General features: G+C 46.1%; 1 protein-coding gene across 2 annotated transcripts in view; it reads left to right on the top strand.

Annotated features, from left to right (window-relative positions):
* Window positions 1–16,552, top strand: part of ANKS3 (ankyrin repeat and sterile alpha motif domain containing 3) — a 28,611-nt gene that overhangs the window by 1,915 nt on the left and 10,144 nt on the right. For both annotated transcript variants that reach the window (XM_061209410.1, XM_061209409.1), the window contains exons 2-6: window positions 2,737–2,954; window positions 5,141–5,339; window positions 5,535–5,656; window positions 6,854–6,935; window positions 15,081–15,216. In XM_061209410.1, coding sequence (XP_061065393.1) covers window positions 2,785–2,954; window positions 5,141–5,339; window positions 5,535–5,656; window positions 6,854–6,935; window positions 15,081–15,216 — 709 coding nt within the window. In that variant the 5' untranslated portion in view covers window positions 2,737–2,784. The remainder of the gene's footprint in view (window positions 1–2,736; window positions 2,955–5,140; window positions 5,340–5,534; window positions 5,657–6,853; window positions 6,936–15,080; window positions 15,217–16,552) is intronic.

Raw genomic sequence — 16,552 nt, 5'->3', positions numbered from 1 at the left:
CATCCAGTGAGAAATCTCCAGCACGAAACTTCTCAAACCACTTTTGACATGTTCGATCAGTCACAGCACCTTTTCCATACACTGCAGTGTTTCGGTTGTGTTTTTACCTTTCTTGAAATAATAAAGCATAATATGCTGAAAATGTTGCTTTTTTGTCTTCCATCTTCATTGTTAAAATGGCTACACAAAAATTCACCAATTTTGATAAGTTTTTTTTTAAATGCACGCTGATATGGCAGCTGTCACAGTACAATCTAACAAAATTGTTTCAAATGAAGTTAAAGACAACTAAGCTCTACTAGAGCCATCTTATGGAAAAAAACCAAACGAACATTTTGGCCAACCCAATAGCTTTATGGTCTCTTGGCATCCGAGTTCTCCCTCCATGGGCACCTGGAGTGGGGGTCTGATTCTGATTGCTCCTCAGCGTTCTGGAGGGTGTCAGACAGGTGAGCCTCCAATAAAAGGAGAGAGAACATGGGTCCCACCCTGGAGGAGGCATTTGGAGTAGAAGAAACACACCCAAAGAAGGCTTGAGGGGTGTATTGAAAGGAGTGCTGAACTGACACTCAGCTTATTTGGATTCTTATCCAGGCTCTGTGGCCTGGACTGTTCAGCTTGGGGGTTCCCACCTGAAAAGTGAGAGAGCTGGTTGCTCTCAGGCCCTGCCAGTGTGGACAGGTGGTTCCAGGAAGCAGGGCTTTGCTCTGAACTTTGTTACACGTACTCTGGCCAAGGGCCGACAGACTCTTTGTCCCCCAAATTGGTGGCTTGTTTGTTGTTTGGCCATCTTGGCTGTATCTCATGCTTGGAAGCATTCGTTAGTAGAGATTGACGTGCTAATGGCATCTGTGAACCGCTGTGGTACCTTTAGGCCATCTGAACTGGAAGTGGTTTTCTTTGTTTTCCCCTTCTCTTCCTTTTCTACACTTTGGTCTTTGTTCTTTCCCACCCAGAGTAGAACAGGAGACAATTGTCACTCCTGGACTAAGGGTTCTACTAGGAAGCTGATGACTTGGGCTTGATGGGTTAGGATTCCTAGAATGAAGGGCTCTTCATCCTGCTGTTGTCCCATCTTGGGGAAAGTGTCACCCCACAAATTAACCAGTCTATCCCATTCCCCCTCGTCTCTCCCACATTCAATGGATGCATAGGTAGATTCCTAGTCAGTTAACACTGGTCACACCCTGGTTTCTGTGTTGGGGCTTTCTTTCCATTTGTTTCAAAATTTGTTTTTAAAATTTATATACAGTAAATTTACTCATTTTGGTGTTCAGGTTTATGAGTTTTGATAAATGTATAGAGTCATATGTCCATCAATCAAGATACACAACAGGTCCATCATCCCCAAATTCCCTCTTGCAGTCCCTTTGTGGGCCCCCCACCCCTAACCCTTATTACCAGTGATCTATCCTCCTTTAGTTTTATCCTTTTTTTTATTTAAAAAAATTTTTTTAAACACATGCACTTGTATTGTTTATTTATTTATTTTGACCACGCCACATGGCATGTGGGATCTTAGTTCCCCGACCAGGGATCGAACCCGCGCCCCCTGCATTGGAAGCACGGAGTCCCAACCACTGGACCGCCAGGGAAGTCCCCCCTTTAGTTTTATCTTTTCTGGAAAGTCCTGTAAATGGAATCATACAGTAGGCAGCGTTTTGAGTCTGGCTTACACTTGGCATAATGCGTTTGAGATTCGTTCATGTGTTGTGTGTATCACTTGTTTATTCGTTTATTCCTTCTGCTTATGGCTGAGTAGTGTTCCGTTGTGTGGACGTGCCACTGTTTGTCCATTCTGCCATGTGTTTTTAACTGCAGTCCTTGGAAATATCATGTCCCCATTAAAGAGTAAGGAACTAGGGGTTGGAGATACTAAGTAGCAGAGCTAAATTTTGATCTAATTCCAAGTCCAGGACTCTTTATTTTTTTTAATTTTATGTATTTATTTTTGGCTGCGTTGGGTCTTCCCTGCTGCATGCAGGCCCCTCCTAGTTGCGGCGAGTGGGGGCCACTCCCCGCCGCAGTGTACGGGCCTCCCACCGTGGCGGAGCCTCCCGCTCCCGCTGCAGAGCACGGCCTCCAGGCACATGGGCCTCAGCAGCTGTGGCACGCAGGCCCAGCAGCTGTGGCCCACGGGCTCAGTTGCTCTGCGGCATGCGGGATCCTCCCAGACCACGGATTGAACCTGTGTCCCCCGCATTGGCGGGTGGACTCTCAACCACTGCACCACCAGGAAGCCCCAGGGTTCTTTTTCACCACATCTGAGAGCTGATTTGGTCCACTGACCTAATTACCATTTCTCTGCTTCCCATCCAAGAGGTTGTCAGGCTCCTTGAGTTCCCTTTCTAGAATGTGGGGCCTGGGGGTCGATAAAGGAAAATATATGCCACAGTTTATGACACATGTGCTCCTCTTTTTCTGCCTAGTGACAAGCTCACCAGTACTAGCATGATGGAGCTGCCCGAACCATACAATTTTTTTTCTTTTTGGCTGCACTGCAGGGCTTGCGGGATCTTAGATCCCTGACCAGGGATCGAATCTGGGCCCCCTGCATTGGGAGCGCGGAAACTTAACCGCTGGACCACCAGGGAATTACCGCATACGATATTTATTGAAAGGAAGTTGTCTGGTCAGTCCCAGGAGTTGGGTACATTGGGCAACAGTCTGTCAGGGCAGTGACATAGCCGCCTGCTGTGGGCAGGAGTGTGACCATGCCGTTTTCACTCCGTGTAGCTACCAGGAAGGAAAGACCTAACGACCCCAGTGCCTCCCTCCACAGCGATGTCGGAGCTCAGCGATGAAGCCAGCGAGCCGGAGCTGCTGAACCGCAGCTTGTCCATGTGGCACGGGCTGGGTGCGCAGGTCAGCCGGGAGGAGCTGGCCGTCCCCTTGGATCTTCACACAGCTGCCTCCATTGGCCAGTATGAAGTGGTGAAGGAATGTGTGCAGCGGTAAGAGATCTTGGGAAATGTTCCTTCCTCTTGGATTTTTGAGCTCCATGGTTCAGCTCTCAGGTGGAGCCATCAGGAAGCTAGCGGGGGCCTTGCCCGCAGCTGTAGACATTTAATCCTTGGGTAGATCAACTGCTGCTTCTCTTGGGCTGTTGTCAGGGGTGATTTATGCTGGACGCCAATAAGGAAGGCAGTTTTGATTCCAAGGAAGAAAAAGGCAGCTTAAACTTTTTTCATCGGCTTAGAAATTGTTCATTTCAGGCTTACTTTAACCAGAGTAATTTTACGGTTTTCACTAATTGCAGAAATGCTCAAACAAAACAAAAATAAAGATTGAAAGCAACGCCCTATGGCCTTCTTTCCCCAGAAGCTTCATTTTAATCCCTTCTGCCGCCCTCTCCCCTTTAGCTTCTGCCATAGAGGAGGAGGTGGGGTTATCCCCACCTGGAGGATTGCACCTTACTCACTGCCCACATGCCGTTTTCACTGATCTTACATGCATATTGGGTCCCCCTAAACAGCACTGCTTCTTAGTGCCTTCTTGTTTGAAGTACGGTTTGATACTCAGTGTAATTTTTGGAAAGGGATCCATCTTCTCATCTCTTCCCACTTTGTCTGCCACACTTTGTGCTCACCGTTATCATCTCATTGATAACTTAGAGAAGCAACCTATGTCCATACCTACCTGGGCCTTTTCCAGTTCCAGTTTGGGGAGTTAAAGCAGAGCCTCGTGGAAGCCCCGTTTCTGGCTCCCAGGTCATAGCCATCACTTATGAGCATCTGGCCAGTTGGTACTCCTGTACTGGGTGGGTGTGCAGGCAGCACATCCCCCGACAGGGTCACCACGACCCCACCTATAGTTCTGCTCCTTTAACATTTACAGGCTTTTAAGCCTTCGGGTGTGCTGTTAAAATGCACAGTCCAGAACGGCTCTAGGAAGTGTTTGTGTTCTGATTGGGGTTGTGACACCTGCTGAGACCGAGGCTGGTGCACAGTAAACACACACTGGGGACCCGAGGGGGATTTGGAGGGCTCAGAAGGGAGGATTCGGCTGAAGGGGGTTGCCAGAGCCCCAGGGCCGCTCTGCTAAGGGGTGGGGGTGGGGGGCGCCTCCCTGTCCATGTGGGCGGGCGTGTGGTGAGAATGGGCTGGTCTCCAGGCGGCTCTCCCAGCCAGTGGCTACCCCTGCATTCCTGGGATCAGGACCTGGGAAATGGCTGCCTGGGTCCAAGGCCAGGGTCAGTAGAACGTGCTGGTGAATGGAAACTAATTGTCTGGTGTAGCTTAGTGTGTGTACCTAGGAGAGGCACGAACTGCATGGTCGATTGTCACTTGGTACCTCCACTGGAGGCAAGGATTGTGGAGGAGGAAAGACTGGGGCGTGAAACAGGCAGGATGCTCCTGGAAGTGGGTCTTACTTCCATCCCCTGACCCCAAACTCTGGGTTGGGAAGCCTGAATTGTTTTTCCTGTGGGAAACACTTTTCCAGAATTGTAATGGAAATCAGTGAGAAAGACAGGATTCTTTGGTCACGGATTTTTCCAAGAATGTTTCTGTAGGGTGGGACGACAAAGGAGAAATCGTCCACTGTCTGAGTCCCCTCCTCTTTCCTCTCCCCTCGGTGCTGGACTAGCGGACTGGTCTGTTGGCGGGAGGTAGTCAAGGCTGCAGGTTGGGGTTTCTCGGCCTCGGCACTGCTGACAGCCTGGGCCGGCTCATTCTGTGTTGTGAGGGGCGTCCTGTGCACTGTAAGATGTTGGGCAGCGTCCCTGGCCTCCACCCACCGGATGCCAGTAGCTTTTCCCTCCCCAGGTGTGACAACCAAAAATGTCTCCAGACTTTGCCAACTGTCCCCTGGGGGCAGAGTCTCCCGTGGTTGAGAACCGTCTATGTAGCTGGTGGTAGCAAAAAAGAGAATTGCTGGCCTTAGGGTAGGAGGAGGGTGCAGATGAGAACGAAAAATCAGAGGAGGGAGGCAAACTTGAGGGAGTTTGCAAAGGCAGTTGTCCGGCAAGTGTAGTCACTCCCCCCCTCCCCCCCCAGTGACGTCCAGGGTGGCATGTGACTGCTTCCTGTCAGCATGTCAGCACTTCCTGCTCTTTCTCTTGGCCTGGCCTGGCCACCGGCTTTGGTAAACCCCACCTATGAGATGGCTGGCGTGTCTAGCATGTCTTGCGTTTGTTTAGGAGAGAGTTAGATTTGAATAAGAAGAATGGTGGTGGCTGGACCCCGCTGATGTATGCCTCCTACATTGGACACGATACCATCGTGCACCTGCTGCTCGAGGCGGGGGTGAGTGTGAATGTGCCGACCCCGGAAGGGCAGACTCCGCTGATGCTGGCTTCCAGCTGTGGCAACGAGAGCATCGCCTATTTCCTCCTCCAGGTGAGCTACGAGGGCCTCAGGCCAGAAACCTGAGGGGCCCCCGGCCGCTCTGCAGAGACGTGAACCGCTGCAGGCCCCTGTGTGCGTGCGTGTGCTTGGGTAATCACTTCGATTCTTTCAGCGTGATGGCTTGGCGGGCGCCCACCCTGTGCAGAGGAGACGCAGCCTTAACGAGCATTCTGTGTTCTCTTGAAGCAAGGTGCTGAGCTAGAAATGAAGGACATTCAAGGCTGGACTGCCCTCTTCCACTGCACCAGTGCTGGGCACCAGCAGATGGTCAAGTTCCTTTTGGACAGTGGAGCGAACGCCAATGTGAGGTGATTACGAGGTCTTAAGTGGCCGCAGGAGGGGGGTGGTCATGTCTGACTCTGAGGAGGGCAACTGGCAAGGCAGCTAGAGGCTGGAGTGCAGGGAGCCCCTGCCTTGGTTTGACAGGCTCAAGACAAAGGGACAGAGGGGACAGTCCCGCCTAGGCGTGGAGGCATGGGGGTCGTCCTAGCTTTCTCATGCATCTGTCAGGTGGCATTGTGTGCAGCATTTTAAGTTCTCTGTGTCTTATTTCCTTTATCTGAAAACAGGATGGCAATGCCCATGTCATAGAACTGTTAGAAGAATTACACATTCTGTCATATAACAGGGGCCTAACATAGTGCGTGGCACTGAATTGACATGCATTAAATGCTAAATCCCTTTAGCTTTCTTGCCTTCTGTATATATCAGGTGAGGTGATACTTTGAAAACAGTCATAAGTTTTAAATATAAGCTGGAAGTAGGGTTGTTGTCTAAAGCATGTCACCATGATAATCTTCTTCAACCCAGCATTTACCTGACACTGCACACCCTGGCTGGTGTCAGCCGTTGTAACATACTGTAGGTTTACAGGCCACTAAGAAAGAAAAAAAATGCTTCTAATTAAAATGCATTTCGTTTATTGACATTCTGACTTCAGCGATGCATGTGAAAACCGTGTGTCTTCGAACGGATGAAAACCAGTGGTTAGCTTGCTTCCTGTCTTCTAGCCCAGGTGAACCAGTGAGGACCTGGGTAGGGGGGCACTCGGAAGAGGGTGCTGAGTTAACCGTAAGCAAGCATTAGGTGTAGTGAGGGCAGGAGATCGTTAGTCCTGGAGCTCCTGGAAGGGTTCCTGGAGGATGTTGATCTCAAAATGTAGGATATCTGGATAGGTGGAGAGGAGGTGCTAGCTGTCTGTGAGCAGTGAAGGGCGACAGCTGCTTTTTGCTGTGATTAAGTGGAGATTCAGGCCATAGCGGGGAAACAGCTAAGGAGGAGTGAAGATGGGAGACAGATTGTCTTAGGAACAAAAGACTAGATCTGGGGTAGAAACCAGGGGGCTGATGTGTTGATACTCACTTTCTCATCTCTCCCCATTCAGGGAGCCCTCTGGGCCTGGGGATGGGTGGCTTTGCGTCGCTGAGGTTTTGTCTGCAGCAGGCACGCTTCCGCCCCCGAGAGCTTCCTCTGCTCACCATCTGACTGCAGTCTCCATCTTGCAGGGAGCCCGTATATGGATTCACTCCTCTGATGGAAGCGGCTGCCGCTGGCCATGAAATAATCGTGCAGTATTTTCTGAATCATGTAAGTGACCCTGTTGATTAGCTTATAATTTAGTCACAGCAAGTGAGGCATCATGTCACTGAAGAATAAACTATAACAGAACTTTCTCCTACACAGAAATAACTGCTCTTCATCCGTTTATTCAACACATTTTCACTGAGTATCTGTTGATGCCAAGTGCTGAGTGGTGCTTGGGCATTAGGGGTACAGTGGTGAGCAACTATAGACACCTATTCCTGTAATAATTTTAAAAATACTATTATTTGAAAAGTATGGAAAAAATTTTAAAACAGTGAATAGCACTCATCATCCTATCACTTAAAAAAATTTATATAGAATAAGGAGGCAAATATCTTCCTTCCTTTTCCACCCACCCCCTGTTCCCCCACAAGATGCCCAGTTGGTTGATAAAGAGACCCAGGATTTTCCTCTGCTGAGAAAGTATGTCTGTAGACACCTGCAAACACATACATGGCTTTTTGTTTTGAACAAAGTGGGATTCTACTGTGTATTTGATCTGCAACTTCTAAAAAATAATATGCCATAGACATCTTACCCTTGTATGGTATTCCATGCAGTATCCATGCCATAGTTAGTTCAGTCAGTTCCTTATTAGTAGAAATTTAGGTTTCTAACATTTTGCAATTATAAGCAGTGCTCCAGGGAATATCTTGGCACACACAGCTTTAGCACGCATGCAGTTATTTCTATATGCTGTATTTCTACAAGAGGGATTGCTGGTGCTCACATTTTGAACTTAATAGGTCCTAATAAAAAGGCAATTAGGGCTTCCCTGGTGGTGCAGTGGTTAATAAGAATCCGCCTGCCAATGCGGGGGACACTGGTTTGAGCCCTGGTCTGGGAAGGTCCCACATGCCACGGAGCAACTAAGCCCGTGCACCACAACTACTGAGCCTACGCTCTAGAGCCTGCGAAGCCACAACTACTGAGCGTGCGTGCCACAGCTACTGAAACCCGCGTGCTTAGAGCCCGTGCTCAGCAACAAGAGAAGCCACCGCGGTGAGAAGCACGCGCACCGCAACGAAGAGTAGACCCCGCTCTTTGCAACTAGAGAAAGCCCATGCGCAGCAACCCCAAGCAGCCAAAAATAAATTAATTAATTAATTTAAGAAAAAAAACAGGGCAGTTAAATTAAAAGACAATGAAAAAATTGGCAAAGGATCTGAAAAGATATATCTCCAAAGAAGATACACAAATGGCCAATAAGCACATGGAAAAATGCTTGACATCATTAGTCATCAGGGAAAATGGCAAATCAAAACAACCAGGAAAATAATAATATAATAAAAAAAGACAATAAGAAGAGGTGGTAATGACGTGGAGAAATTGGAACCCTCATACACTGCTGTAAATGAAAAATGATGCAGCCTCTTCGGAAAACATTCTGGTAGTTCCTCAAACAGTTAAGCACAGAGTTACCATATGACCCAGCACTTGGATATATACCACTCCTAGGTATATACCCAAGAGAACTGAAAACAGGTCCAGGCAGAATCCTGTACATAAATGTCCATAACAGTATTGTTTGTAATAGCCAAACGGTGAAAAGAACCCAAATGTCCATAAGCAGATAAATAAAATTATTACATGCATACAATGGAATATTAATTGGCCATAAGAAGGAGTGAAGTACTTCCCTGTGCTACAACCTGGATGGACTTTGAAAATATGCTAGGTGAGAGAAGCCAGATACAAAGGCTGAATATTGTATGATTCCTTTTGTATGAAATGTTCAGAATAAGCGTATCTGTGGAAACCAGTAGATTAGTGGTTGCCTAGGGCTGGGGGGAGGTACAGGATTTCTTTTCAGGGTGATGAAAACGTTCTGAAATTGTGGTGGTGGTTGTCCACCATTGAAGTGTAAACTGTAAGTGGATGAATTGCATGGTAGAAGAATTATATCTTAATAAAGTTGTTCAAAAAGTTCAACAGGGGAAATATTTAGTAAGTTCTAACAAATTCCCACTAAAAAGGATGTCTCTCTTGTCCTTTCCACCAGTAATACATGACGATGCCCATTTTCTCACATCCTGTCCAGCCCTAGATGTTACCATCGTAAAGTTTTGCCAGTTTGGTAGGAGAAAAGTGGCATCTCGTTTTGGTTTGTACTTATTAGTGAGATTGAACATTTTAAAACCTATTTATTGACCATTTGTATTTCTTTTATGAATTGTCTTATTTATTTATTTATTTATGGCTGTGTTGGGTCTTAGTTGCGGCACGTGGGCTTCTCTCTAGTTGTGGCGCATGGGCTCCAGAGTGCACGGGCTCACTAGTTGTGGTGTGAGGGCTCTCCAGTTGTGGTGCACGGGCTCAGTAGTTGTGGCTCACAGGCTCAGTAGTTGCGGCACGTGGGCTTAGTTGCCCCGTGGCATGTGGGATCTTAGTTCCCTGACCAGGGAGTGAACCTGCGTCCCCTGCTTTGGCAGGTGGATTCTTAACCACTGCGCCACCAGGGAAATCCTGTTTGTTTTTTTTTAAACTTGTCTATCCTGGATTGTTCTATATCAGCAGATATAAAGCCCTCTTGTCTCTTGTATGGCAGCATAGCACTCCCTTGTAGGGATGAATCAGTTTCTCTAACAGTGGTCTGCAGATAGAATCAAGTTGTATTTGCCTTCATGCACAGTGCTGTGCGGGATATCTGCACACATACTTCTCCACACACTTGTGCGACCACATCTGTACAGTTCGGTACTAAAGGTAGAAGTTTTGGATGTAGCCTAAGTACAGCCATAACGTGGATGTTGCCAAATTGCTATCCAAAGAGCAAGTTGTACCAACTTGAACGCTGTCCACAGCAGTAAGCATTATGACTCTTAATTTATGAAGTACTTTAAACATTCAAAATAGTACAGAAGATAATATTAATACAACTAATCCACATGAATCCAGAGGTAACCACTATCCAGATGTTGGTCTGTACCTTTCCTGTCCCTGACTTTATACTCTCATCACATGCTGTGTGTCCTTAAGCAGCATGTAGACTTGTTTTATATATTTTAAAGATTTATGTAAATAATATATTTATATGTTATATATTTATATAATGACTGTCATTTAACACAGTGTGGTACATGTAGACGGGGTTCACTCATTTTATCAGCTCTGTATTTATTGTATGTATGAATACGGTATATTTTCCATTCCTTTGTCAGTGGACCCCTAAGTCATGTCCACCTTGCTATTCCCATCAGTGCTGCAGTTAGCATTTTCTACCTGTCCTCTTGAGCATATGTGAAGGGATTTCTTTAGGAGATCAGTTTTGTGTTCTTCAAAGCAGAATTTTGGGTGTGTAGGCTGGGTGCATATTCACTAGAGAGTGTACCTTGCTCTCCCCCATAGGTGTCCCAGTTTGCACACTTCCGACAGCGTTTCATAGCTTGCGTCTCCTGTCCCCTCAAAACCCTTGGTACCTGCTATCAGCTGAGTGGTCTCCTGTTGATTTTTGCCTTTCCCTGATTTCTCGTGAGGTTGAGCATCTTTTCATATATCTATTTGCCATCTGCGCTTCCTTTTCTGAACATAATTATTCTTTGAAGGTAATTCCACTCACACGAACTAGGCCTCCTTAAGACGTAGCAAAGGGACAGGCGTCGATGCGGGGCAGGGAGCCCTGGCTGTGAAAAGCATAACTTCTGCCTCTGAGCTTAGAGCCTGATCTTAAATAAGGTAGAACTGGAGACCATAAGGGACAGTTACTGTTACAATTTTTTAAAAGGAAAATGTATTAGAGAATCAGACTTTTGATCATTTATGTACCGTGCAGATTACACCCTCACTTGGTGCCTTTACTCTCCGGCTGGGTCTGAGATTGTATGTGGGTGACTCGTATGTAGGGAAAACAAATTGTATTGGATTTATTTTGGAAAATTTTCTAAATTTTAAACTTTGAAACAATTTCAGACTTAAAGAAATGTTATAAAATAGTACAGAGAATTTGCATACCTTCACTGAATTCCCCAAATGTTAACATTTCACTTCATTTTCTTTATCAGTCTCTATATACCTATTATCTTTCTTGGAACCATTTGAAAGTAAGTTGCTGACATAATGCCCTTTTCCTCCTAAATACTTTTTTTTTTTTAAAGAAACCATTTTCTTTTTTTCTTTTTCTTTATTTGTTGGCTGCATTGGGTCTTCGTTGCTGCGCACGGATTTTCTCTAGTTGTGGCAAGCGGGGCTTCTCATTGTGGTGGCATCTCTTGTTGCGGAGCATGGGCTCTAGGCGCCCAGGCTTCAGTAGTTGTGGCACGCGGGCTCAGTAGTTGTGGCTCGCATGCTCTAAAGCGCAGGCTCAGTAGTTGTGGCACACGGGCTTAGCTGCTTCACGGCATGTGGGATCTTCCCGGGACCAGGGATCTAACCCATGTCCCCTGCATGGGCAGGCGGATTCTTAACCACTTTGCCACCAGGGAAGTCCCCCTCCTAAATACTTTAGTATGTTTTTCTTAAAACAAGAATTTTCTCTTTCATTATCACATACAGTTATCAAGCTCAGGAAATCAACAGTGAGCCTCCCCCAGTGCACTAATCAGGAGTGGAAGGGGCTGGTCAGTTCTGGTGGTTGCTTTTTGGCTGATGGGCCGGGTCATTCCTTTGCTAGGGAGGCCGTCTGGCTGTCCCTGTGTGGATGCTCCTCATTGCCTGCAGATTTCCTCCTGCTCAGTCATGGGTGAGCCCACCCAGTCCCCTGACCTGCCCCCTTAGCCAGGCTCCACACTTGGAGGCCGGGCACCCCGTGCTCTTTGCCAGGGGAGGAAGGGGCTGCAGGCACTTCCCTCGTACCCCATGTCCCTCCTTCCAGTAGGACCATGTAGGGTGGGCTGGGCCTCTCCTAGGAGGGAGCTGAGGGTGCCATGGCCTCCACATGGGGAGTACCCCCCCCATCACGCTGGTTCACGGCCTCTCAGCTTTGTGATCCCACCTTCCTGTCAGTTAAATGAACTCATTTTCTGTCAGTTAAAATGAACTTCCATCATGTTCTTCTCTAGTTACATATTATGTACATTATAAAATAGAAAAACAAAAAAATTTAAAGGATAAATAAATTGATGGAAATTCTAATATTTTCTTCCCTCACCTTTGGAGCCTTCTTGTTGTCAGTTCTGTTTTCTTCCTCACTAAGGAATAGTGTTACTACTCTTTTTTCCCTTTAGTATAATCTGAAGTTGAAGTCTTCCAGGCTTAAAAATAGATATTAGTTAAAATCCTTCAGGGACTTCCCTGGCGGTCCAGTGGTTAAGACTCTGCGCTTCCAATGCAGGGGGTGCGGGTTCGATCCCTGGTCGAGGAACTAAGAAGATCCCACATGCCCCGTGGCGCAGCCAAAAAAAAGAAAAAATCCTTCAGTAAAGATGGTATTGTTTTTCTGGTTGAAACCTTTGGGTCCTTCTATCAAACTGAAACTAGAAATTATCTTTTTTTCAGCTTTATTGAGATATAATTGATATACATCACTGTTTAAGGTGTACAGCATAATTATTTGACCTCTGTATATCATGAAATGCTTACCACAATAAGTTTAGTTTATATCCATAATCTCCTATAGATACAAATATCTATATACATATGTCTCCTTGTGATGATAACTCTTTTGGATTTACTCTCGTAACTTTCCTATATAACACATAGCAGTGTTAACCGTGGTCATCATGTTGTACATTACATCCCTAGTTTCTACTTACAACTGGAAGTTTGTGCCTTTTTAAAAATTTTCATTGAGATGTAGTTGATGTACAATATTATATGTTACAGGTATACAACATAGTGATTCGCAATTTTTTAAGGTTATACTGCATTTAGGGACTTCCCTGGCAGTTCAGTAGTTAGGACTCCATCCTTCCACTGCCGGGGGCCCCGCTTCAATCCCTGGTCAGAGAAGTAAGATCCCTCAAGCTGCGAGGTATAGCCAAAAAAAACGAAAAAGTTATAGCCATTTATAGTTATAAAATATTGGTTACATTCCCTGTTTGTACAATATATCCTTGTAGCTTATTTATTTTTACATAATAGTTTGTACCTCTTAATCTGCTAACCCTATTTTGCCCCTCCCCCCAGGATGTTGTGCCTTTTGGCCACCTTCATCCAATTTTCCCTCCTGCCACCCCCCTAGAAATGATCTTTTAAGGCTGAAGGTTTCATTGCTGATTTCTAACCAGAGCTCTGGAAGGTTGGGGATTATTGAAAGTAAAGCTCAATTAGGCTCTTGTACAAATGCGTTTTTTTTCCTACCAGTGGGAAGTGTGATAATCACCTTCTGTACTGGGCTCAACCAAGACTGTCAGTTGATCATAGTTTTCTAAAGTAGGGGAAAAAAAGTACATATGTAAATATTTATTATACAAGCGATATATACTTGCTATAAAAGAATTAGAAAGTATATTTAAGCAAACAGAAAGCAAAAATCACTCATAATCCCATCACCCAGAGATAGCACACATTAACACATTGTTGAGTGTCCTAGGTTTTTTTTTTTTTTTTTTTCCCGCACCGTGCAGCTTATGGGATCTTAGTTCCCCGACCAGGGATCGAACCCAGGTCCACGGCACTGAAAGCCCAAGTCTTAACCACTGGACTGCGAGGGAATTCCCAAGTATCCTAGTTTTTTATAGATAAATATTTTAAGTCAAAGTGGAATTCCATTATACAGGATGTTTTGTAATGTGCTTTTTTTCTCTTAACGATGTCTTGTGCACACCTGCCCAGGTTTCTACATACACTTGGCCCCGTCATGTAAGTGGGTGGGTGGTGTTCCATTTTATGTGTTCTCACTTATTTCACTAATCCCCTAGTGAACTAGTTCTTTTCAGTTCTCACTATGCTAAATGCTTCAGGGAAGATCCTAAATGTTAGTATATATCCTTCATTATTTCCTGAGGTTAAATTCCCAGAAGTGGAATTTCTGGGTCGGAGGGCGTGCACACTTTTCAGGTTTCAACTATCTCTTGCTGACTTGCCCTCCAGAGCACGGGCTCGTAGTCCCACCATCAACTACGAGGCTGCATGGTTGAAGCTTTCAAAATGGAAAGCTTATTGGACTTTTCCAGTTTCAAAAGTAAACGTGCTCATAGTAGTAAATTTAGAAAATATAGAAGATTAGGAAGATGTGAAAATCCCCATTATCTTATTGCTTAAAAATAATACTAACAGTTTGGGCATATTTCCTTCCAGTATTACTTTCTATATACTTTTTTGTTTTGTCGCAGTTGTAATGTATATATACAGTTTTGTATCGTGGTCCTTTTTAAATCTTGGTTATAATTTTGTTATTTGTAAATACCAGCACTTATGGCAGTAATATAGCTGACTCTCCACCCCCCTGAGCATTTAAGTTGTCTCCGGGGTTTGTTATTGCAGATATGTGGTGTGGAAGTGGAACTGTTGTGCTGAAGACGATAAGTACTTTTTAGGGCTTTGGGTAAAAGTTACCAAATTCTGTTTGGGTGAAGGGTGGTGCTCCCAATCTGATTATGGTTTTTAAAGGCTGGCCCTCCAGTGAATCTGTTGTCTCCAGTTTTCTCTGTTTGAAGAGAGGTGCAGCGAGTGGGACACATGCTCCCCATTCAGTGTGTGTCTGCAGCGTCAGAGCCAGCCGGGCGCCCCACACTCTTGTCACTAAGAAGCGCCTTCCCAGGGCTGCCCTGGTGGCGCAGTGGTTAAGAATCTGCCTGCCAATGCAGGGGAGACGGGTTCGAGCCCTGGTCTGGGAAGATCCCACATGCTGTGGAGCAACTAAGCCCGTGCACCACAACTACTGAGCCGGCGCTCTAGAGCCCGCGAGCCACAACTACTGAGCCCATGTGCCACAACTACTGAAGCCTGTGCACCTAGAGCCCATGCTCCACAACAAGAGAAGCCACCTTAATGAGAGGCCTGCGCACCACAACGAAGAGTAGCCCCTGCTCGCTGCAACTAAAAAGAAAGCCCGTGCAGCAACGAAGACCCAACGCAGCCATAGATAGATAGATAGATAGATAGATAGATAGATAGATAGATAGATAGATTGCCTTCCCCACTTTCTCGCAGGGATGTGGGCTTGTCAGGAAGATGCCGGCGCCCTCCCTCTCCTCCAGGGTCTGCAGCCCCGAAGCCAGGCTGCTTTGTGGGCGAGGTTCCTAACTCTTCTTTCACAAACTTTCACAGGGAGTCAAAGTGGACACGAGAGACCACAGTGGAGCCACAGCCCGGATGCTGGCCAAGCAGTATGGACACATGAAGATTGTGGGGCTGATAGACGCTCACTCACCTTCTCTGCCCAAGAGCCTCTACCGGAGCCCAGGTACCTGCGTCTGCAGGCAGGCCTCTGCTGGCGTCCCCTCCTCCCCTTTGGCTCCTGGAGCCTGGCCGGGACCCGGGCTGAGGGGAGAGGGTGTAGAATGTAGGGCGGGACTGCCAGGCTGAGGATGGGCAGGACAGGGAGGAGGAGGGCAGCTCACAGAGGGGATCACTCTGGTTTTTGTTTCTTGACTTTGCTTGTGCTGTTTGTTGCCATGCAGATGTTTTAATTTTATGTAGTCAAATTCATCGTTTATTGCCTCTGGGTTTTAAGTCACAGAAAATCTTGCCCTATGCCCTGGTTGTACAACAAATTGCCCATGTTTTCGTCTAGTATGTGTATGGTTTCATTTCTCCATGTAGATCTCTGATCCATTCACAATGTATTTTCACGGATGGTTTTTTCCGAACAGCTGCCCCATTGTCCTAGTATCATGTGTTTAGAAGTCCATTTTTGACCTAGTGATCTTTACCATGTATTCTGAATTTCTGTTTGCATTCAGGTCTGTTTCTGGACTGCCTGTTCTGTTCCACTGGACTCTGCATACACAGACCCACCCTGTGTAAATGACAGAGGCTTTCTCTGACATGTGTCGCCACCTGGTGGGGCCGGCCCTCCTCATAGCTTTCCTTCTCCAGTGTTTCCTGGCACTTGCTTTTCTGTGTGAACTTGAGCATCAGCTTGTCTAGCTCCTTAAAAACAGCGTGCTGATATTTTTGTGACTGTGGCAAATGTACAAATGAACTGCTTCTCTGTGTTGTTGAGTCGCCCTAAGACCAAGGGACGTCCTTTTGCTCAAGTGTACTTTCATGTCTTGCAAGAGGGTTTTAAATTTTTCCTCAAATACATTTTGCATATAACTGAAGTTTATTCCTGAGGGTCTGATTTTCGTCATTGCTGTTGTAAACGCATTATCCCTCTTAATGCTGCCATCATAGCCTTGAACGGCTTGTTGTCTGTGCAGAGGAAGGCGACTGCTGTCTGTCCACAGTTCTACCACCTGCTGCCTTATTGAGTTCTTTCATTGTCTGAATTCGTTTTATTTATCTGTTCTCTAGGGTTTTCCAGGTACACTGCCATAAAACCTGCAAATAGAGACAGATTTACTACTTTTTTCCTGATTTTTGTACCTCAGATTTCTTTGCTTTCATCGCACTCACTAATCCCTCTAGTTCCCCGTTGAATGAGGTGAGGTAGTGAGCATTCACTTTGGTCCTGATCTTAGCAGAAATGCCACGTTAAGTATGATGCTGGCTTGGGACTTCCCTGGCAGTCCAGTGGTTAAGACTCCACACTTCTACTGCAGGGGGCGCGGGTTTGATCCCTGTTTGGGGAACTA

Source organism: Eubalaena glacialis, chromosome 13 (genome assembly GCF_028564815.1).
Source record: "Eubalaena glacialis isolate mEubGla1 chromosome 13, mEubGla1.1.hap2.+ XY, whole genome shotgun sequence".
Taxonomy (NCBI): domain Eukaryota; kingdom Metazoa; phylum Chordata; class Mammalia; order Artiodactyla; family Balaenidae; genus Eubalaena; species Eubalaena glacialis.
Note: the sequence above shows the minus strand (reverse complement) of the source record. Positions and strands in the feature narration are given on the sequence as shown.